Source organism: Aedes albopictus, chromosome 1 (genome assembly GCF_035046485.1).
Source record: "Aedes albopictus strain Foshan chromosome 1, AalbF5, whole genome shotgun sequence".
Lineage (NCBI taxonomy): Eukaryota > Metazoa > Arthropoda > Insecta > Diptera > Culicidae > Aedes > Aedes albopictus.
Genome location: NC_085136.1, coordinates 295,601,333 through 295,623,116, shown reverse-complemented (window position 1 = coordinate 295,623,116; position 21,784 = coordinate 295,601,333). Strand labels below are relative to the sequence as shown.

Below are 21,784 nucleotides of genomic sequence, written 5' to 3'. Positions count from 1 at the left end.
GGGTGATTCTTTTAAGACCGCAGTTTTTTTTTTTCTGGAGCCCGTAGTAGCCCCGACTTCCGCTGATGATGCGTGTTCAAATTTCACGGCTCACATTGTTGTCAGTAAGGATCCGAGGTAGAGAATTCCTCCACCACCTCGAAAGTATCCCCGTCTTTCGTGACATTACTACCCAGACGGATCCAGTCGTGTTCGGCTCCACCTACCAGCTTTTGAGGCATTCACCAGCAGTCCGACCTTTGCTGCTTCGCGTTTCAGGCGGCTGTACAGCTCTGCCACCGTTTCAAATGTTTTGGCACTAATGTCCATGTCGTCCGCAAAGCACACAAATTGACCGGATTTTGTGAAAAACGTTCGCCGGCTGTTGAGCCCGGTTCGTCGCATCCCACCTTCCAGAGCGATGTTGAAGAGTAGGCATGAGAGTCCGTCACCTTATCGCGGTTCCCGGCGAGATTCGAATGAACTGGATGATTCATTCGAAACCCTTACGCAGTTTTGTACACCGTCCATCGTTGCTTTAATCAGTCTAGTCAGCTTCCCAGGAAAGCCGTTTTCGTCCATGATTCTTCGTAGCTCTGCGCGGTCGATACTGTCGTATGCCGCTTTGAAGTCGATGAACAGGTGATGCGTTGGGACCTGGTATTCACGGCATTTCTGAAGGATTTATCGTACGGTGAAGATCTGGTCCGTTGGCTCGATAACTTCCCACGAACTCGTTTGTTTTATGTGACAGACGATGGAAGATGATCTGGTATAGCACTTTGTAGGCAGCATTCAAAATAGTGATCACTCTGAAGTTCTCACATTCCAAATGGTCGCCTTTCTTGTGAATGGGGCAGATTACCCCTTCCTTCCACTCCTCCGGTAGCTCCGATTTCCCAGATCCTGACTATCAGTCAGTGCACACAGGTGGCCAACTTTTCTGGGCCCATCTTGATGAGTTCAGCTGCGATACCATGCTTACCAGCAGCTTTGTTGGTTATTTTGGTGAATGGCATCCTTAACTTCCCTCAGCGTGGGAGTTGGTTCGTTTCCGTCCTCCGCTGCACTGGCGTCGTCGTTTCTTCCGTTGTCGTGGTCTCCCGTGCCTACGTTCTCCACGCCATTCAGGTGCTGATCGAAGTGCTGCTTCCACCTTTCGATCACTTCACGTCCGTCCGCCAAGAGGCCTCCGGTCTTATCCCTGCATATCCTGGCTCGCGGCACGAAGCCGTTGCGGGATGCGTTGAGCTTCTGGTTAGAACTTCCGTGTTTCTTGGGAACGGCACAGCAGTTCCATTTCTTCACACTCTGCTTTTTCCAGGTGGCGCTTTTTCTCTCGAAAGGGGCGGGTTTGTTGTTTCCGCTTTTTTTTGTAACGTTCCATGTTCTGGTGGGTCCCTTGCTGCAGCATCACTGCCCGCGCGTCGTTCTTCTTTTTCAAAACCGTTCTGCACTCTTCGTCGAACCATTCGTACCGTCGATTCCGTTTCACGTACTCGATGGTTCTTTCGGCTGCGTAGTTGATGGCCTCATCGAGCTCACCCTCGTCTGGCAACGCGGCTTTGAGATTCTGCGCGTGTGTGGTGACGACATTCGGTTGTTTTAGTCGCTTTAGGTTGCACCGTGGCGGTTGCTGGTAACGTACATTGTTGATGACGGAGAGTTTTGGGCACAATTTGACCATCACTAGGTAGTGGTTGAAGTCGATGTTGGCGCCACGATAGGTCATGACGTCGATAATGTCGAAGAAGTGCCGTTCGTCAATCAGAACGTGGTCGATTTGGGATTCCGTCTGCTGTGGTGATCTCCAGGTGTAACGATAAGGGAGGCTGTGTTGGAAAAAGGTGCTACGTATGGCCATATTTTTTGGAGCCGGCGAAATCAATGAGTCATAGGCCGTTTTCGTCTGTCTGCTAGTTGGGACCGAACTTTCCAATCGTCGGTCTGCATTCCTTCTTCTGACCTACCTGAACGTTTAGATCTCCTATGATGATCTTGACATTGTGGCTTGGGCAGCGATCGTACTCGCGTTCGAGCTACGCGTAAATGCGTCCTTGTCATCAGCAATACTTCCGGAGTGTGGGCTGTGCACGTTTATTATGCTGAAGTTGAGGAATCGACCCTTGATCCTCAACCTGCACATTCTTTCGTCGATCGGCCACCAATCGATCACGCGCCTCTGCATATCACCCATCACGATGAAAGCTGTTCCCAGCTCGCGTGTGTTGCCGCAACTCTGGTAGATGGTATGGTTACCTCTAAACGTTCGCACCATGGATCCTGTCCAACACACCTCCTGCAGTGTTACAATGCCGAACCCGCGTTTCTTCAGTAGATCGGCGAGTATGCGGGTGCTCCCAATGAAGCTAAGAGATCGACAGTTCCACGTACCGAGTTTCCAATCGCAAGTCCTTTTTGTTCGCTGGGGTCGTTGCCGTTGGTCTCGGTTCGTATTATTCTGTTGCTGATTTTCCGTTACAATAAGGGTTTACTACTGGCTCGTAGGGCCTGACACCAACCCTCTGCTTTCCGGAGAACCATAGTGCACAGTTGAGCTTAGAGTCCATCCCTGGCACTCGGACGTCGATCAGCTGCCTCTAACATGGGGATCAGACGCTTTTGTGAGCCGCTCCTCCTGGAGAATAGACGCTCAGGTTTGCAGAAGCAAACCCCCATTTCCTGCCAGCCTACGAATAAAGTTTCTACCAGGGTTTGGATACGACCTGAAATCGTATTCCAAACCTCTACTCACTGTCCTCTGCGCCTTTCCTACCTCCGCCATATGTTCCCTGAATCTAACCTCCACAGACCGTTTCGTTTGACCAACGTAGACCTTATCACAATGGGAGCAACTGATTTTGTAAACGCCAGCCTTGTTAAGGGTGTTAACCGGCTCCTTTGTAGAGCCTAATGAAGTGTTCAACTGATTGCTTCTGCTAGAAAATACTAAATCGGTCCCGAAATTTCTAAGCCTAGAACGCAAATTATTAGCGATGTGTTGATCAAAGGGGACTGATACTCGCTTCAAAGATCCTGAAATAGGGGTAAGAGTTGTTACGGAACCTCGATATCGCAATCTCTCCTTTTTGTCGATGATGGCCTGGATTGTCCTCTCCTTGTATCCGTTGATTCTCGCTGTTTCGAATATGTGAGTGAGTTCCTTATTCTTCTCGTCATCGCTTAGAGGTAGAGTCTGCATTCGGTGAACCATGTGGTGAAAAGCTGACATCTTATGTTGGAAGGAGTGATTCGACGAATAGGGGATGACAGGCATGGTATTGGTAGGTTTCCTGTAAAACTCGAATTTTAACGATGAACTGTCTTCCCTCTTAACTAATAGACCCAAAAATGGAAGTTTTCCCTCCTATTCTTCCTCGTGAGTGAACCTGATATCCTTATGCACATTGTTAATGACCTTCATAATCTTAGATAAAGATTCCCGTTTGATCACACTGAAAATATCGTCGACGTACCTCCACCCAGGTATGGGAACACTCACTTGGAAAGAGTTACACTCACTTGCTATTTTCTCATCTCAGAAGCATGCTATCAAAAAACAGTGTATGGAGTACTTTTACCTTGTGGTTTTATCTCAAACTTTCCCGAATAAAGTAAGGGTCGCACACGCATACCAAAGTCGTGACAGAGCGTTGAAGGCAACTCTCCACGAGGTGAGTGTAATTTACATTCACCTCGTGTAGACTCGTCTTCATAGCCTTCTCACGACTTTGCTATACGTGTACGACTCTTAATATGTTCGGCAAAGTTTTAGATAAAACCACAAGATAAAAGTGCTCCATACATTGTTTTTTGATCGCATGCTTCTGAACTGAGAAAATACCAAGTGAATGTAACTCTTTCCAAGTGAGTGTTCCCATCCCTGCCTCCACCATTTCTCCGGGAGTAAGCCTTGCTCCTTTAGCTTGGTTTCCAAATTTTCCATGAAAAGCTCGCATAAAAATGGGGATAGGGGATTTTCCATAGGGGCACCAGGTCCTTTGGTCTGCTTGTAGAACTGTCCACGGAATTGGAAGTAATGCTCATCTCTGCACAGCCCAGCTAAACGTAAATAAGTCCTAAGTTTTCCTTTCCAAGCCGCGTCAGACTTTTGGGGTAGTATCCAATCCTTGAGAAGATTAAGAGCATCCACTACACTAGGGACACTTGGGAATAGTGCTGCGACGTCGAAAGAAACCATCATCTCGTCCTCCTCGATGGTTCCTGATTCCAACAACGCTTGGGTGAACTCCTGAGTGAGAACCAGTTCGATGAACTGGTGAGGAAGGATTTTAGCATACCTTGGAACTCTTTGACTAACCATTTGGCCAATTTGGGGATCCTTCAGCTGAAATAATCTCTCGCATCTCTTGACCGGGTTTGTGAATTTTAGGGAGACCTTTGATCCGCGGGAGAATGGGATTTGCTTCCTTCAAACGAGCCTCTCCGATGATGGGTTTACAGTCTTTCAGGGTCTTGTCTGTCAGTATAATTAGTCCGGGTACTGGGTCTACTCGTAGATGTTCGTATGGTCCTTCATTTATCTTCTTCTCCATCTGTTCGTCGTAGTCCTTCTTGTCCATAATAGCAACCGCGTTACCTTTGTTTACCTTCATGTAGTATACTGATTTCTTTTTAAGTTCCGTTAAAATCCTTGTCTCATCTGGATTTACCTTACTGCGCTGTCCTGTTTTGATGGCGTCTGCTACGATGTTCCTGGCTGTATTTTGGTCTTTGATGTGAACGTTTTGTGTGATCGCTGTTTCCATGTCCACGATGATCTGTCCCACGTCTGGCTTCGAAGTAACCGCATATCCTAACCCCTTATTGAGGTTTACTACGAATCATTCAATGGGTTGAACCACCGGAACACTAGTGTGGGTGTCCTTCGTCGCTCTGGTCTCGTTTCGTAGATTCGTCAGCTTCTTTTTGTGTAGTCGTCTCTTCCTGTCTGCTTCACATTCATCCGCTCGCTTAACGTTGGTGAGGAACAATGCGAAGCCTTTGTTCATTAGCCTCATTAGCCAACTTTAAATGCAGGGAATAGTGTCAGCTTGTCCAACTTGGCGTAGTGGCGTTTGATAGTGTCTGCGATGTACTCTGCTTCGGCCTTACTGGTGACGCTGGGTGGGATGTGCTTCTTTACCTTAATCCTATGACTAACTGGTTTTAGCTTCTCCTTATGACAATTCTTCAGAAATGCCACGTCCTTCTAAATGCTGATGATGGATCTCTTCAAATCGAAGAAATAACTCTGCTCCGTCCGCTTGGTAGCCATGATGATGATGATGAACCTGGGCTTGTTTGGGGAATATTTGTAAGTAAAAAGTACTTAACACTTAACACTAAACTCTCAGATGGTAACTAAAAGCAACTGTAACAAAGTTTTCCATTCCACTGTGTCAACATGATCCAATTTACAAAACAAATGCGAATCAATGTCAGTCTGTTAACACTCTGGTTACAAGGTGTATACAGGCTCTGAATCTGAAAACGCGCACTTTCCCCACCTATAGGTTTGGTTTTCCACGGCTGTGGATAAGATAAATTGTAGCTGTATATATTTTCAACACATTTCAATCATTTCAATCAAGTTCAGTAATAATATCCCATTATTCTGATGCGAAAGTACTCGATGGCTACGGAGGCGTGAGAAACCCGGAGAGCATTTCCATACCAATAAAACGAACAGAGTGCCTATCCAGTTTCGCCTTCGATAATAGTGTTCTATGCTGGGATTCTACTGGCTGTTCACCATCGGCATAGTCGTCAAATTGTAGTTTTGTTTTTCGATTTGTTTCAATTTAATTGATTCGATAGGTTTACTAGTTGTCTATACTGTTCATTTTGCATGTATGCTGGCGGAAAACCCCAATTAACCCACCTAGCGATCATGGCGCCTTTCTAGTGCCATCGGAAACCCATTTCAACAAAACTCAGGTGATATGTTGATGACTATCGCACTTTCATACGTTTAACAATAAACCAACTCTGTTTGAGCCTTAAACTAAAAAATAAAGAAAACGCTGAAAATTGAGCCGCCATTTTGAGTTTAAGTCCGTTATTTTTGAAATTCTGGTCGCTAGTGTTGGACTCCAGAGTCCAGACTTCTTCCCCATTTCAAATAAACCCATGTTGAATGGAGCCTAGGACCGCCATTTTGGATATTTGAAGTGTAGACATCACCATATATCAAATATATTCATATTGAATTGTTTTAGAGCCAAAAAGACCATTAAACAACTATCATCTTGAACTTGGAGCAGCCATCTTAGATTTTAGAACGTCACCTTGGATATTTTGATTGTCATTTTTTGACTACAGACATCTTCACAAGCATCTTCCCCATACCAAATATACCCATAATGCATAGTTTTAGAGCTTAAAACACCAATAAACAGCCGCCATTTTGAATTTAGAGCCGCCATCTTGGATTTTAGACCTCCACTTTTGGACTCGGACATCTTCCCCACGCAAAATATATCCATAATGCAAGATTTTAGAGCCTAAATCACCATTAAATAGCCGTCATCTTGAATGGGTATATATTCAATGAACGAATTGTAGAGTGAAACTGGGGCCACAACTTTGCCTAAGAAAGAATTTTGAATTATTACGAATTTTTCAGAGATAATTGACAAAAACAAATTAAAACACACTACTTTTGAGCCATTTGCTCTAAAAAACTTAGTTATTTAACTAAACCAATCGACTCAAAGATGCCATTTGATAGAAAATTCAATAATCTTTCGAATAAGGATAAAAAAAACTGCGATAAGTTTGACCATTTAAAAGTTATAGCCAGTTAAGGTGAAACATCAAGAAATCCCATTGCAATTTTGCATACAAACTATAGAGGCACAAATCTGACGAACGAAGCATCGAACCAAGCCGCACTTGATTATCCTGGCTTTGCTCACTTGCAAAAAGAGGCAGCTTTTCCAAATCGAGCGCATTTGTTTACGAATTTTTAGGATTTGTGCTCTTGAAAACGTGAGTAGGGGTCCAAGTCAGCCATTGTGGCAGCCATATTGGTATTCTTTGATGTTTCTCCTTAAGGCAATAATAATTAAAAACATGGAAAGTTAAATAACTACGTAACGTTTGAGATTTGACCATATGCGTAGAACAATTTTCTTCACCATTTATGGTCCTCTATCACCCTTTAAAAAGTTTGCACTCAGGAACCTAACATCCTGTATACGGCCAGTTCTAACGGTGCTGGTCTGGATCACTGAAATGGCCATAACTCCGGAACGCCTTGGCCGATCCGGCCCATTTTTAATAGCAAACAATGCGGTAAAATTCTGGTTCGATTCAAGCTATAATCCGAAAAATCAATCAATGGGAAATGCGAGTGAACTTATTTTGCGCACAGACAAACATACATAGGGCCCATATAGCCGAGGCGGTAAACGCACGGGTATTCAGCATGACCATGCTGAGGGTGACGGGTTCGATTCCCGGTCGGTCCAGGATCTTTTCGTAAAGGAAATTTCCTTGACTTCCTTGGGCATAGAGTATCTTTGTGCCTGTCACACGATATACGCATGCAAAATGGTCATTGGCAGAGGAAGCTCTCAGTTAATAACTGTGGAAGTGCTCATAGAACACTAAGCTGAGAAGCAGGCTTTGTCCCAGGAGGACGTTACGCCAAGAAGAGAGAGACAAACATACATACAGATGTCATCTCAATTCGTCGAATTGAGTTGATTATTAAATGATAATTGATCCTGCGAGCCATTTATCAGAAAATCGTTTTTTGAGTGAACATATAGCCTTTCCAGTACACTTAGGGTACGAGAAAGGCAACAAGTAAAAAAAATCATCAATTTCCGAGTATTGTCTTTATTGTCTTGCTAACTGATGGACAATGAAGTGAGGTACAATAGCTGTTATATTGAATGGATTATACAGTATCTGATTGTTGGCTGTTTTTTTTTCATTCTACCAGAACAATACACTAGAGCAACTATTCAATAAGTAACTTTCAATCAAAATGGCAAATAATAGAACACTCAATCGAGACTATATTGCATTGTTCGAAGCATTCACCGGATGTAGCGTTTTTTTTTTGAATGAAATTATTGTTACTGTTACAGCCATGCTGCTCGCTCCTACCCAGTAGGTACTTCTAACCCTGTTTCAGTCCAATCCACAGTGGAAAAAAATGAACAAACAAATACTCACCGATAAACTTGAAACTGTACAGTTTGTACTCGTCGGCCGAGGCAATCGTGTCGTTGACTAGTTTGAGCGTTTGGTCCTGCGCGGCCGTGGCGTGGTAGGACAAACACTCCAGGGCCACCTTCTGCTTGGCCATCAGCTTGCAGGCGCTCTCGTACATCTGGGTGTTGTGAATGCCCAGCCCGCAGAAGATGGCGAACGCCTCGAAGATGGAAATATCACAGCTAGTAAATTGTAGATCGTTTTCCTGTTCGAGAGAATAGAACGTGGAAAAAAAATGAGACTAAGATATTCCTAGGAGTCATTCTACACCAACCTTATTAATTAATTGAGCGACACCAATCACCGTCTTCTGGCCGTTGATGATCGGCATGCAGAGGATCGTTTTGGCGCTTAGTTCATCGGAAGATCCATTTGGTTGGCCCTCCGGATGATGCTGCTGCTGCTGAGGATGATAGATGGGTTTATCTTTGAGCCACTCGTTGACATCGTTGATGTTGAGCGTTTCACCGGTGGATGCCACGTACTCGGCAATCTGGGCCAGCGTAGAGCTGTTCAGATCGTTGACGGACGGACGCGATATGTTGGCCGCCGAGGAACTACTGCTTCCCAGCTCGAAAATCATCGTAAACCGTCCGGTGGATTTCTGTGAAATAAAGAGGAAGCGGAATACCGCGTCAATTCATTTTGCATCAGAGTAATCACATTAAACAGTGGTTGGATCCAGTGAATCAAAATTCAACCATCGCGCAACAATAATGACAATGTCGCAACCTGTATTTGTTGCGACAAACAAACCCATGCGACATAAGTTTGTCCCAACTTGAAAATAATGGGATCAACATCGTACACCACGAGTTTAGAGATTTTTAAGCCTTGCATTGCGATTTTCGAACGGTAACTTCGAGTCGGTAAACACTGCAACTCTGGTGAAGCTCTATCATCAAACAGTTTCGACTTTGGGTTAGCAATAATTGATTATTCACGAGTTGGAAAGTACGCAACAAATTCAGCTTCCGTTTTGTCTGCAACAAAAAATTTCGAGATCATGTCATTATCTGTTACCAGTAGGGATAAGGGGCCGTCCATATACCACGTGGACAACTTAGAGGGGGGAGGGGGTTTGAGAAATGTCCATGCTTGTCCATGGGGAGGGGGGTAGGGGTCTGCCAAATGTCCACGTGGACAGCAATCATTTAAGAAATGAAAAGGATTCATCAAAGAAAGAAATTTTTCTGTATTATTGATTTGATTTTCCTTTGAAACAGTTTCCTTGTAGATTTTTTCAAAAACTTTACTTATTTTAGTTGGCTAAGGCTGTTTCAAAAATGAAGTTACAGCTTTACATATCAATTTTTATTTACTGTAGCAAAATTTCTTGAAAAATTATCAGAATTACGAATTACCTACTAAAATACTGAGCAAAATTCTGGAGTTTCAAAAATGTAGATCTTAACAGTGTTTTCATTTGAGCTTTTGTTGATATTTTGAATGAAGTCTTCGAAGCTTCATACCAATTTTAAAAAGTACTTCGAAGGTTCATAATATCTGTAGAAACTTTGAATTCATGACATTTTATTAAACTCAACAAATCTATACATGAAAAAGATGGATAAATTATTAGTGAAATTAGTTGAGTTTCATTAAATATCATTAATTGACCACACGGATTGATACACCAAAGACTTTACCCTTAAGGCGGAACTCGAAGCATTTCCTCATATTTTTGGTTTTTGATTTTTTATTAAACGAAACAACATTTTCAAAATCGGTTTTCGTACACATGTAGAGCATGGATCAAGCTATATTCCGTTTTTTTTTGTGGTGGAAAATGTTTTCCATTTTTGAAGAAAGCATTTTTTTGTAAAATTTTGTTCAAAAATGGTTTCTACAAAAACGAAAAACATTTTTCACCACAAAAAAAATCAGAAGATATTTTGATCCATACTCTACAGGTGTACGAAAACCGATTTTGAAAATGTTGCTTCGTTATTTAATAAAAAATTAAAAACCAAAAAGTGAAGAAATGCTTTCAGTTTCGCCTTAAGTCATGTCGTTTAAGGACAGACTTGTTAGAATCCCAACATGGCCGCCACAATGGCCGACTTTGGCACCTACTCACGATTTCGAGGGCACAAATCACTTCGTAAACAAAACCAGCGCACCTGATCTTCTTATTTTAGACTTCTTACAAGTGAGCAAGAACAGAATAATAAAATACTTTGTTGTGTGAAGCTTGCTATTTGAGATTTGTGCGTTTGAAGTTTTGATGCACTGTTAAAGCGGGATGTTAAGAAGTTTGTCCTTAAATTCATGTCAAGATACTTTGCAAGTTTACAACAAAATGTTGTCTTGTAATTTCTTCTAAACTTTGAGATACTTTATGAGACACTGCAGTGCACTGTACTGCCATTTTGGTGGTTGTGGTTGCTTGACTATTTTTATGTGGTCATTTCAGTACTCAGTCTAGATTGGTTTTCTTGCAATCGTTTTAACTTCTTCCCCACGCCTAGCAATCTCATTAATGTAATAATATAGTTTCCAATATTAGTTGAATTTCGTAACTTTTTCTACATATAAACATAGTCACACTAAAGACGGATTGAACCGTGCAAAAATCATGCTGATTGGTTCATCCGTTCGAGAGTTTTGTTGCCTCAAAGATACATCAAACAAACATATAGATAGAGTAAAGTCAAAATCATATCACTATGAGTGAGTTTTGGAATTATGGCCTTTCAAAATCTTTATAATTCTTGTTCTTCTTGGCAAATTCTTAATAAAAAATAAATAAAAAAAACTGTCATAGTGTTCTAAATTTCGTAGAATAATAGTCATCTAAAAATATGAGACAACCATGGATTAAACAAACATCAGGGACATGGAAACCTATGTTGACATGTTAACATCAATTGATAATTCTGTAATACGAAAGCTATGGAATATTTGTAATACAAAACATATGAATTTGTTAAATATAAAGCATAATTCTCTGAAGTAAAAAAAAAACTTTAAAAATAAAAATAAAAAAAGTTGTTTTTTTAGAAAATAATAATTTTTTTTTCTGAAGACCACGTGGACATTAGGGGAGGGGGGTAGGGGTCAGTGAAAAGTCCACGCTTGTCCACGGGGAGGGGGGATGGGGTCAAAAATCACGATTTTTCTGTCCACGTGGTATATGGACGGCCCCTAAAGAGTAATCGCCACACCTTCTTTGTTGCTTGTTTTGTGCCTCTTTTGTCTGACAATTCTCTTCACTGGTTGGATCTCAATAAATCCATTCCGCAACAGATACCATCTCAACTCATGGTCCATCATGGTACAAGCTCGAACCATTCCGACAACGGAAAAATATGATTTACAATAAATTCAACTTGACAGGTAAGTGCAGGCTCCGAGAATTTATTATCACCTTCGTCACCGTTCGATCTGATCAGTGTCACTTGCGGGGGGATTTCTTCGAAATAACGAAGGTAAATGGTAATTGAAAGATGTCGTCTATCGTTTCGGAATAGAAACAAGGTTGTGGTTTTTGATGACGGGAGAAAAATGCTTACCAAGAATTATCTATCACAGAAAATCTTCTGAATTGGGGTGACATCTCCTACATAAACTACGAACAAATGCTTGTCCGTAACTAGGCGACCGCTTCACGGCCTGCCGAATACCCGAGCAATTATCACTTCTATCAGACTGATTCTCATGCCGAAGGTATCTATCCTTCTTCTTTGTATTTTTCTACTGACTTTTTCTTCTCTTAGTTTGAAAAACGGAGTCCCCGGGAATTCCTCCAGGAGTTCCCCGGGAATTCCTCCAGGAGTTCCCCTGGGAATTCCTCCAGGAGTTCCCCTGGGAATTCCTCCAGGAGTTCCCCTGGGAATTCCTCCAGGAGTTCCCCTGGGAATTCCTCCAGGAGTTCCCCTGGGAATTCCTCCAGGAGTTCCCCTGGGAATTCCTCCAGGAGTTCCCCTGGGAATTCCTCCAGGAGTTCCCCTGGGAATTCCTCCAGGAGTTCCCCTGGGAATTCCTCCAGGAGTTCCCCTGGGAATTCCTCCAGGAGTTCCCCTGGGAATTCCTCCAGGAGTTCCCCTGGGAATCCCTCCAGGAGTTCCCCTGGGAATCCCTCCAGGAGTTCCCCGGGAATTCCTCCAGAAGTTCCCCTGGGAATTCCTCCAGGAGTTCCCCTGGAAATTCCTCCAGGAGTTCCCCTGGGAATTCCTCCAGGAGTTCCCCTGGGAATTCCTCCAGGAGTTCCCCTGGGAATTCCTCCAGGAGTTCCCCTGGGAATTCCTCCAGGAGTTCCCCTGGGAATTCCTCCAGGAGTTCCCCTGGGAATTCCTCCAGGAGTTCCCCTGGGAATTCCTCCAGGAGTTCCCCTGGGAATTCCTCCAGGAGTTCCCCTGGGAATTCCTCCGGGAGTGCCCCTGGGAATTCTTCCAGGAGTTCCCCTGGGAATTCCTCCAGGAGTTCCCCTGGGAATTCCTCCAGGAGTTCCCCTGGGAATTCCTCCAGGAGTTCCCCTGGGAATTCCTCCAGGAGTTCCCCTGGGAATTCCTCCAGGAGTTCCCCTGGGAATTCCTCCAGGAGTTCCCCTGGGAATTCCTCCAGGAGTTCCCCTGGGAATTCCTCCAGGAGTTCCCCTGGGAATTCCTCCAGGAGTTCCCCTGGGAATTCCTCCAGGAGTTCCCCTGGGAATTCCTCCAGGAGTTCCCCTGGGAATTCCTCCAGGAGTTCCCCTGGGAATTCCTCCAGGAGTTCCCCTGGGAATTCCTCCAGGAGTTCCCCTGGGAATTCCTCCAGGAGTTCCCCTGGGAATTCCTCCAGGAGTTCCCCTGGGAATTCCTCCAGGAGTTCCCCTGGGAATCCCTCCAGGAGTTCCCCTGGAAATCCCTCCAGGAGTTCCCCGGGAATTCCTCCAGGAGTTCCCCTGGGAATTCCTCCAGGAGTTCCCCTGGAAATTCCTCCAGGAGTTCCCCTGGGAATTCCTCCAGGAGTTCCCCTGGGAATTCCTCCAGGAGTTCCCCTGGGAATTCCTCCAGGAGTTCCCCTGGGAATTCCTCCAGGAGTTCCCCTGGGAATTCCTCCAGGAGTTCCCCTGGGAATTCCTCCAGGAGTTCCCCTGGGAATTCCTCCAGGAGTTCCCCTGGGAATTCCTCCAGGAGTTCCCCTGGGAATTCCTCCAGGAGTACCCCTGGGAATTCCTCCGGGAGTGCCCCTGGGAATTCTTCCAGGAGTTCCCCTGGGAATTCCTCCAGGAGTTCCCCTGGGAATTCCTCCAGGAGTTCCCCTGGGAATTCCTCCAGGAGTTCCCCTGGGAATTCCTCCAGGAGTTCCCCTGGGAATTCCTCCAGGAGTTCCCCTGGGAATTCCTCCAGGAGTTCCCCGGGAATTTCTCCTGGAGAGTTTTTTTTTTTCAGTATTCAACACATCCCTGATGGATTCCTTGAGTGATAGATTCTCAAAACCATAACAGTAGGATTCGGAAAGAAATTCAGAAGCATTAAGGTAAAACTTGAAAATGATTCTGGGAACACCCCAAAACGACTCTGCAACAAGGCAGGAAATATTTTGGAAGAATCCAAGCACGATTTTGGGAATATCGCTGAATGATTCTGGAGCTTCCTAGAAAATTTCAGGAGTCATAAATGGATATTCCAGAATGATCCGGGAAAGCCCCTCCATGCATTATTACTATTAAACGATTTTTCCCTGAAATTATCGCGGAAATGAAATTCTTGCTAGAATTTCTTAAATACATTTTGCAAGAATTCTACTTAGAATTTTTATAAAATTCTCCATGATTACCTCCAGAGACGCCACTAAAATTTCCTTTGGGGATTTTTTGAGGATTGGAGAAATGTTTACAAAATTTCTAAGTATGAGTTTACAAAAAGTTTCTCCAAAAATGCCTTTTAGTATCCCTTCAAAATAGATTCTTGTTCATGGACTTTTTGAAAATTTCTCTAGGAATTCCTCCATAGATGCTTTCAGAAATTCCCCCAGGAATTTTCCTTGGCACTTCTTCGTGAGTTTCACAATAAATTTCCTAAAAAAATCAGCTTGAAACTAGTTCACGGATTTACTCAGAAATTTCTTATGAAATTCCTTTCAGGATCCCTTGAGAAATTCTATAGGAAATTCCTTCAAGGATTGCTACATAAGCTCATGCTTGTATTCCTACAACTATTTCTTTAAAAAAATCCGAAAGAATTCTTCCAGAAATATTGTTAGAATTGTTGCCATATTGTTCTAGAATTTCTCCAGGGGCTTCTTTAGGAATTCCTCCAAACGTTTCTATAAAATTTGCAATTCCACGAACATTTTTTCACAAGTATTCGGAGATTCTTTTAAAAAATCCTACTTTAGACTTCCTGTAATTTTTATAAAACTTATACTAGCATTATTTAATTTCTCCAGAAATTCCTTCAGGTATTCCTCCATTTATTCAAGGATTTCTCATAGATTTATTTGGAATTTCCTCTAGACAATTAGCAAGAAATTTTCCTGGAAGTTTCTCTCTGGATTTCTCCAAAAGTTCCTTAAGGTATTCCTCCAGGCATTGCTTTGGTTTTATTTTCAGACAATCCTTCAGGGATTCTTTAAGGCTTGTTTTATTATCAAAGATTCTCTCAAAAATTTCTGCAGACATTATTTTAGAATCTATTTCTTACAATTTTTCAAGATTTTTTTTTCTACGAATAACTGCAAAAGGTTCTTCAGTTCTTTCAGGTATTATTTCAAAAAATCATTCAAAAAACATTTAAATTTCTTTCTTTAGGAGTTCTATGAAGAATTCCTCCAGTGTTTTTTTATTGTTTCTGACGATAATTTCTACAGGTAGTAGTTTAGGATTTTTTGTGTATTAACCCCTTCAGAAATTAAATAAGAAATCTTTCTGTCAATTTCTTTCAGAGGTATTTTTAGGAATTCTTCCAATGGCTCCTTTAGAAAATCCCTCAGAAATGTATTGAGGGGTTTATTCAAAAATTCCACCAGTTCTTTTGACTGCGATTTCTGCAGATATTTTTAAAAGATTCCATCGGAAATTCTTCTAAGGATTTACCATGAATCCTTGGAAAAGTTTCTCAAGAATTTTCTCCATTGAAATACTTGCAGAGTTCCTCCATAAGTCTCTCATAAATTATTTCTGAGAATTAAGGGATAAGAGATCTCCTGGGTATTATTCTAGGCGTTTATCCAGGAAATTCTCAGCAGATCTTCTAAAATTGCTTCAGGAATTTTGTCCAGGGATTCTTGAAAAAAAAATCAAGAATTTCGTCTAAGAGTTTTCAAAGGCATCTCCAGGAGATTTGGAGGGGTTTATCAAGTCAACCAGCATTCCTTCAGGAGTTCCTTAAAGAATTCTTTGGTATTTTTTATGCAACTTCTGCAGGCATAGTTGGAGACAAACTCTGCAGGGATATCTAATTTCTAAAAAAAATAATCCTTGAAGAAATTTGTGCAGAAATCACTGAAGGATTTTTCAAAAAAATCTTTGAGAAGCTTTGGATTGATTGATTGATTGATTTGTCTTTATTAAAGAGACTTTCAGCCCTTGGCTGGTTCGTCTCTCGCAGAAACTTTGGAAAGAATTTCTGAAGCAGTGTAGAAGAAATTTTAAGAAGAGTTTCTGGAAAACTTCATGGAAGAACTTTTGCCTAGCTGCTAACGGCTAATATATTTCACCTACCCTTCGCATAAGAAGACGAAATATACACCGAAGCGTAGGACAGTAAAGAAAATTAACAAAATATCAATGGAAGAACTTTTGAAGAAATCTCTTTCTGAAATTCCTGAAGCAACCCCTGAAATTCTGAAGAAGTCTCTGGAGATAAAAATATCTGAAATGAAATTCAGAAGAAATACCAGCAGGAATTGCTGAAAAAAAAAACCCTGAAGAAACCTTCAGTGAAATCCCTGTAGAAATCTTAGGAAGTACTTTTGAAAGAAACTCTGGAGGAGTATTTGAAGAAATCCCAGAGAAATTCTTGAAGAAATCCCAGGAGGAATTTCTTAAAAACTTCCTGGAGAAATGCCTTAAGAAACTTCACCGGAAATTCTTGGAGGAGGTCCCAGAAAAAAAGTGAGAAATTTATAGGCAAATTCCTGAAAAACGATTAATTAAATTCTTGTAGGTTTTTTGAAATTATTCTTGGAGAAATCTGAGGAAGAATTTCTGAAAAAAAATTGAATACCTGGAAAAACGCAAAGATAAGCGTCTGCAAAGATCTCTAGAAAAAATCCCTTAAAATATCTCTACTGGATTTTTTGTGGAAATTCTTAGGAAATATATTTAATAAATTTCTTAAAGAATCCGTGGAGAAATTATTGAAGCTTAGAGCTTGAAGAAAATGCTGGATAAATTCCTGGAGGAGTACATGTTGGAATATATTTAGGAAATCCTTGAGGAATCTCTGTATGAACTCCAGCTGGATTGTATGGAGATATTCTAGACTGAATCACTAAAATCTCTCGAGGAATTCCTGCATGATTTTATGAATCCCTGAAGCAATTTCAGGACATAAGAATGAGAATGTGGAAATTTCCAGTGGAATCCCTGGACAAATCTCTCGTGAACCCCTTGAAGAATGAATCTCTGAAGAAATATCTAGAAAATTTATTGAGTCACTATAAGAATTTATGAAAGGAGTAATTGCCGATTTCTTGAATTTCTCAAAGAAGAATTTATATAGTAATTGGTGGAGTTTCGGAATAAACCCACAGAAATCTACCTTAGAAAAATCATGGAGAAATTAATGATGGAATATCTGAAGGATCGCCTTTAGAAATTTCGTAAAGAATCCCTGTAGAAAATTTCTAAAAAAACATCAGTGGAGTTTCTGTATGAAACCTTGGTAGATTTACATTCCTGGGGTAATTTCAGAAGGATTCCATGGATTAATTTTAGAAGAAATCCATCGAAAATATCCATTGAATTGGCATCCTTAGATAAAATTAAGGAGGAATCTTATAAGGATTTTTTTTAGGAATATCCAGGGAAATTTCTCAGAGAATCCCTGGAAGAATCTTTGTAAAAGTTTCTGAAGGATTCTGTGGAAGATTTTCTAAAGAATTCGTTGGCTGGGTGGAGCGGACCTGGTTTGATGGTTAGAACACTTGACTATCACGCCGAGGACCTGGGATCGAATCCCACTCCCGACATACTCACAAAAATGTGAGTTCTTCCTTCGGAAGGGAAGTAAAGCGTGGATCCCGGGATGAACTAGCCTAGGGCCAAAAATCTCTTTAATACAGATAAACAAACATATGCGCCGACCAACGACAAAACCGATGACGTGAGGATGCGTTCTACGAATACCTTGACAAGACCTGTGGAGAATGCCCAAAACATGACGTTGAAATTGTCATCGGTGATGCAAACGTGTAGGTTGGAAGAGACGACTTTACTCCGTCACAAACGACAACGGCCTGAGATTAGTTAACTTTGCTGCTGGAGGTGATAAGCACTGCTCAAAGACGACCTGGGAACGGGTGGTTCGACGAGGAATGTCAGAGGATAACGGATGAATGTCGTCAGAAGCCGGATGCTGGTGTCTGGAACCCGGCAGAGCAGGGAGCGATATAGGGAAGGAAGAGCAGCTTAAAAACGAATCCACCGCAAAAAGAAAAAAGAGCACTAGGAAAATGTGATTGCTCAGGCTCAAGAGAGTAATGAACAGAATGATATGCGGAGATTTTACGAAACTGTCAATGGCGTGCGGAGAAAAACAGCGCCTTCTCCCGTCATGTGCAACGACCGTAATGGAAACTTGCTGACAGACAAGACAATGGTGGCTGCCAGGTGGAGAGAGCATTTCGAGAAGTTGTTGAACGGTGGGAATGGAAGAGCGACAGACAGAATTCGAATCGATGACGACGGACAAGCTGTGGAACCTCCAACGCTAGACGAGGTCACGACAGTCATTAGAGCAGCTGTATCAACTCTAACACCGTATTTTATTGGTTGGTTGGATGCTCTCATTTGCCCTCTATACAAAAAAGGGCATCGACTGGAGTGCACGGATTTATCCTCTGTAATTCTTCTCAATTCAGCGAACAAAATTTTGTCCGGAATTCTGTTTAACAGGCTGAGGCCAATTGAGGAGTCCTTCGTCGGCGAATAACAGGCGGGTTTTCGTGAGGGCCGATCAACGACGGATCAGATGTTCACCCTGCGGCAGGTTCTCGATAAATTTCGGGAGTACAACTTGCAGACCCATCATCTGTTTATTGATTTCAAGGCGGCGTACGATTCAGTGAAGAGAAATTAGTTATGGCAGATTATGATCGAACATGGTTTTCTGGCGAAGCTGATTAGACTGATTCGTGCGACGCTTGACGGTTCGAAATCAAGTGTACGGGTTGCGGATGAAATTTCGTCATCGTTCGTAACCTTTGACGGACTGAAGTAGGGCGATGCTCTTTCGAACTTACTGTTCAACATAGCGCTGGAAAGAGCGATAAGGAGAGCTGGTGTGCAAAGGGGCGCCCCCTGGCTTCACGGATGATATCGACATCATCGGGATCGACCGACGAGCCGTGGAAAAGGCGTTTATACCTTTTAAAAGAGAGACAGCGAGGATTGGACTAACGATCAACACCACAAACATCAAGTACATGATTGCTGGTGGTCAACGTCGGTCCGGCCGTGGTAGTGGTAACGAAGTGGTGCTTGGTGGTGAAAAGTTTGATGTTGTAGACGAATTTGTTTATCTTGGTACTCTAGTATCGTGCGATAATGATATTACCGGCGAGGTGAAAAGACGGATTGCAGCTGCGAATCGGGCTTTTTTTTCGGTCTGCGAGACTAGCTTAAGTCCCGTAGGCTGCAAACGAAGACAAAACTCGCGTTGTACAAGACTCTGATTCTTCCGTTTGCTTTATACGGCCATGAATCGTGAACGTTGAGAGAAGCTGATCGGAAAGCCTTTGGAGTCTTCGAACGTTAAGTGCTGCGAACAATACTCGGCGGTAAACTGGAGGACGGCATCTGGCGGCGTCGCATGAACCACGACTTGTTCCAAGTATATGAAGAGATGGATATAGTGAAGCGAATATAACACGGCAGGCTGCGGTGGGATGGGCACGTAACTCGTATGCCTGAGTAGTGACAAACTCTATTTAGCAGAGAACCAGGAAGGGGTCTTTGGTTGTGGTAGGCCACGTACACGTTACTTTTTTTGCAGTTGTGTTGGACCTAAGGACACTTATCGTTCATGGCGATTGCTAGTGATTAGCTCAGGACCGAGACCAGTGGAGACGATTGCTTTATTTGGCGTAGACTCACCGCTGCGAATTGTAACCCATCAAGTAAGTATTAATGGCCCGAGCTCTGCCTTCTCAGCAGTAATCGGCTTCTGGATCTATACGATACGTTTGAGTTATGTAAATGTGTTAAAAAAATAAAATTAGGAATAGCAGTTTGTGTTTTAGGCTCCCACCGTGTAAGCTGAAGGTATTAATGAAAAATGAAGAAGCTCTAAGGTCAGCCACCAGTGTTGTATTATTTCACTAACCTGCTGCTGAACGAGATCCTCCACGTCCACGTTGTGGCTGGTTCGCCTGGACAGCGGCTGATGCTCCGGACGGTCCAGCATCCTCTCCAGATGGTTCTGTTGCACGGTTCAACGCAAAAACGAAAGAACAGAAAGGAAAAAAAAGAGGAAAATGAACTTTGATTAGAAACCATTGACGAAACGTTATGGTGTGCTAAGAAAATTTGATTATATGGGTACGTGGTGGTGGTGGCGTCCTAGATTGGGTAGCGCCGCGCCGGATGGATGGTGACTGATGGGTGGTTTGATTAAATCGAGGTGGATTTATAGAAAGTGGAAAAAGCAATCGGTGAATAAACGGAACGGATAGATTGAAAGTGCAGTAATCCGATCCACTTAAGTGGTGTGGGAGTGGGTGGGTGTTGGTTGATGTAGGGGGCGGCTAACTGCGGGAAAAGGATCTTCGCCTCGGTGAAGTGCACTGTGTGGAAAGTCTTTCTCCGGTGACAGTGAGCTTAGTGTGATTAAAGTGGAGGATCAAATTTAATTGAACGGTGATATGGTCTTTGGTCGCATTAATTGGAAGTGATTGGACGCTACGGCTGCTGGAAGGTTAGCACCGTCCAATGTTCGTATGGCATGAATATTGGCATATTCTGTTGCAAAAATGCTTCTCCTTTGTTCGATGGTTAATGTAGAATAAGCATGGGATATAGCTAAAGCGGTAATTCCTCAAGTGTATCAAATGATCCTTTACTATAACGAGTGCTTTTCAACTCGGTAAGCTTAAAAACAAACAATCGGTGATGTATTATTTCGCATGCCAAACTTTGTCTCTTTTTGTGGGTATTACCAGTGTAACGTGAAGTGAAGAGCAGCAATAATCGTTCTGAGCTTTTATCTCGCTTCCTGTTTTCGTTACACCTTCGATCTGTGTGGAAGTGTCATTGTTTTGCGAACAATAGGAGTAAATAACCATCGACCGTGGCACGCCCCAACTTCCGCATTGAGACACCAAATTGTCCTCCGGTTGATGAAAATTGGCTAAATATAGAACACTGTTGAACGAACAACGCCCATTGTGTGGTTGGGGCGATGCCATTCAATATTTTGCAACGAGTAGCTCTCAAGTGCAGAATGAAAGATCCCATAACGGTAGCAATGTAACCTGCTTCGGTCATTCTCTCAATTGAGGAAAATGCCTACCTCGCTATACAAATAATAATATTGTACTTAAAATATCACGATCCGTATCACTTGTGCGGAAAATTTCATATGGCCCGAGTTGACCAAGAGGCGCTACATACCTATCACTTTCCGGGGTTGATGGTGAAAAAATAAATTGGTTTCCGTTCCACGTGTCCTCGAATACCGGCCCGGTGGCGGTTACCGGCCGTGAATTTGCAATAATTTATTAATCAAATATTGTCACGGATATCACACACACATCCCGCCATACCTATCCATTCCTGTTCGTTGCGTTTGTGCATTAAGTATTGTGATGATTGGATGCGTTGCGAATGAACAAATGAACACGGTGCGGAAATATTTGCGCAATCATTTGCCATGGAAGATTTTTTTTCGGGATTCAACAATAATGTAGTTGAATATGGGTGCTGTTTAATTAAAGAGATTGACCGACGCAAGGTGGGTATTCAATATGGTTTTGCTGTTTAGTGCTTCTCACGATAAGATCTAGCACATCTGATCGAACCATACCATTTTTGGAAACCTTAAAACTTTCCTTAATCTCTAAGGAGATGTCACAACTAAGACCCTGGGGTCGTTTTTGACCACAAACTTTGAACGGATTACAAACATCAGTGGCTTCTCCGCTTTTGGCTCTATTAGCCACATATGCAGAACTGCAAAATGGTGAGTCGATAAGGAGAGCATCCAACATAGCTTTGGTCCTCGTAAGTTCCTACCTCATGTTTCCACGGGTCAAGCGATGACAAAGACCGCCAGCTAAGAGTTGTGTGCTTAGCTGGTAGTGCAGCCTGGGCACTGTTGTCCTTCTGACTTCAGTTAGATTGAGGAGGTACGACCGAGCGCCTGTTCAAATAGCGTCTGTTCTGGTATCCAGCGGCTGAGTATGGAATGCTTCCCCACCGGAAGCTATA

At 42.7% G+C, this 21,784-nt stretch overlaps 1 protein-coding gene across 5 annotated transcripts in view; it reads right to left on the bottom strand.

Annotated features, from left to right (window-relative positions):
- The window catches only part of LOC109403600 (cGMP-specific 3',5'-cyclic phosphodiesterase), a 400,426-nt gene that overhangs the window by 44,123 nt on the left and 334,519 nt on the right, over positions 1–21,784 (bottom strand). For all 5 annotated transcript variants that reach the window (XM_062847017.1, XM_062847018.1, XM_062847021.1 and 2 more), the window contains 3 exons: positions 19,683–19,778; positions 8,483–8,812; positions 8,170–8,413 (listed from right to left, as the gene is read on the bottom strand). In XM_062847017.1, the coding sequence (XP_062703001.1) occupies positions 8,170–8,413; positions 8,483–8,812; positions 19,683–19,778 (670 nt within the window). The remainder of the gene's footprint in view (positions 1–8,169; positions 8,414–8,482; positions 8,813–19,682; positions 19,779–21,784) is intronic.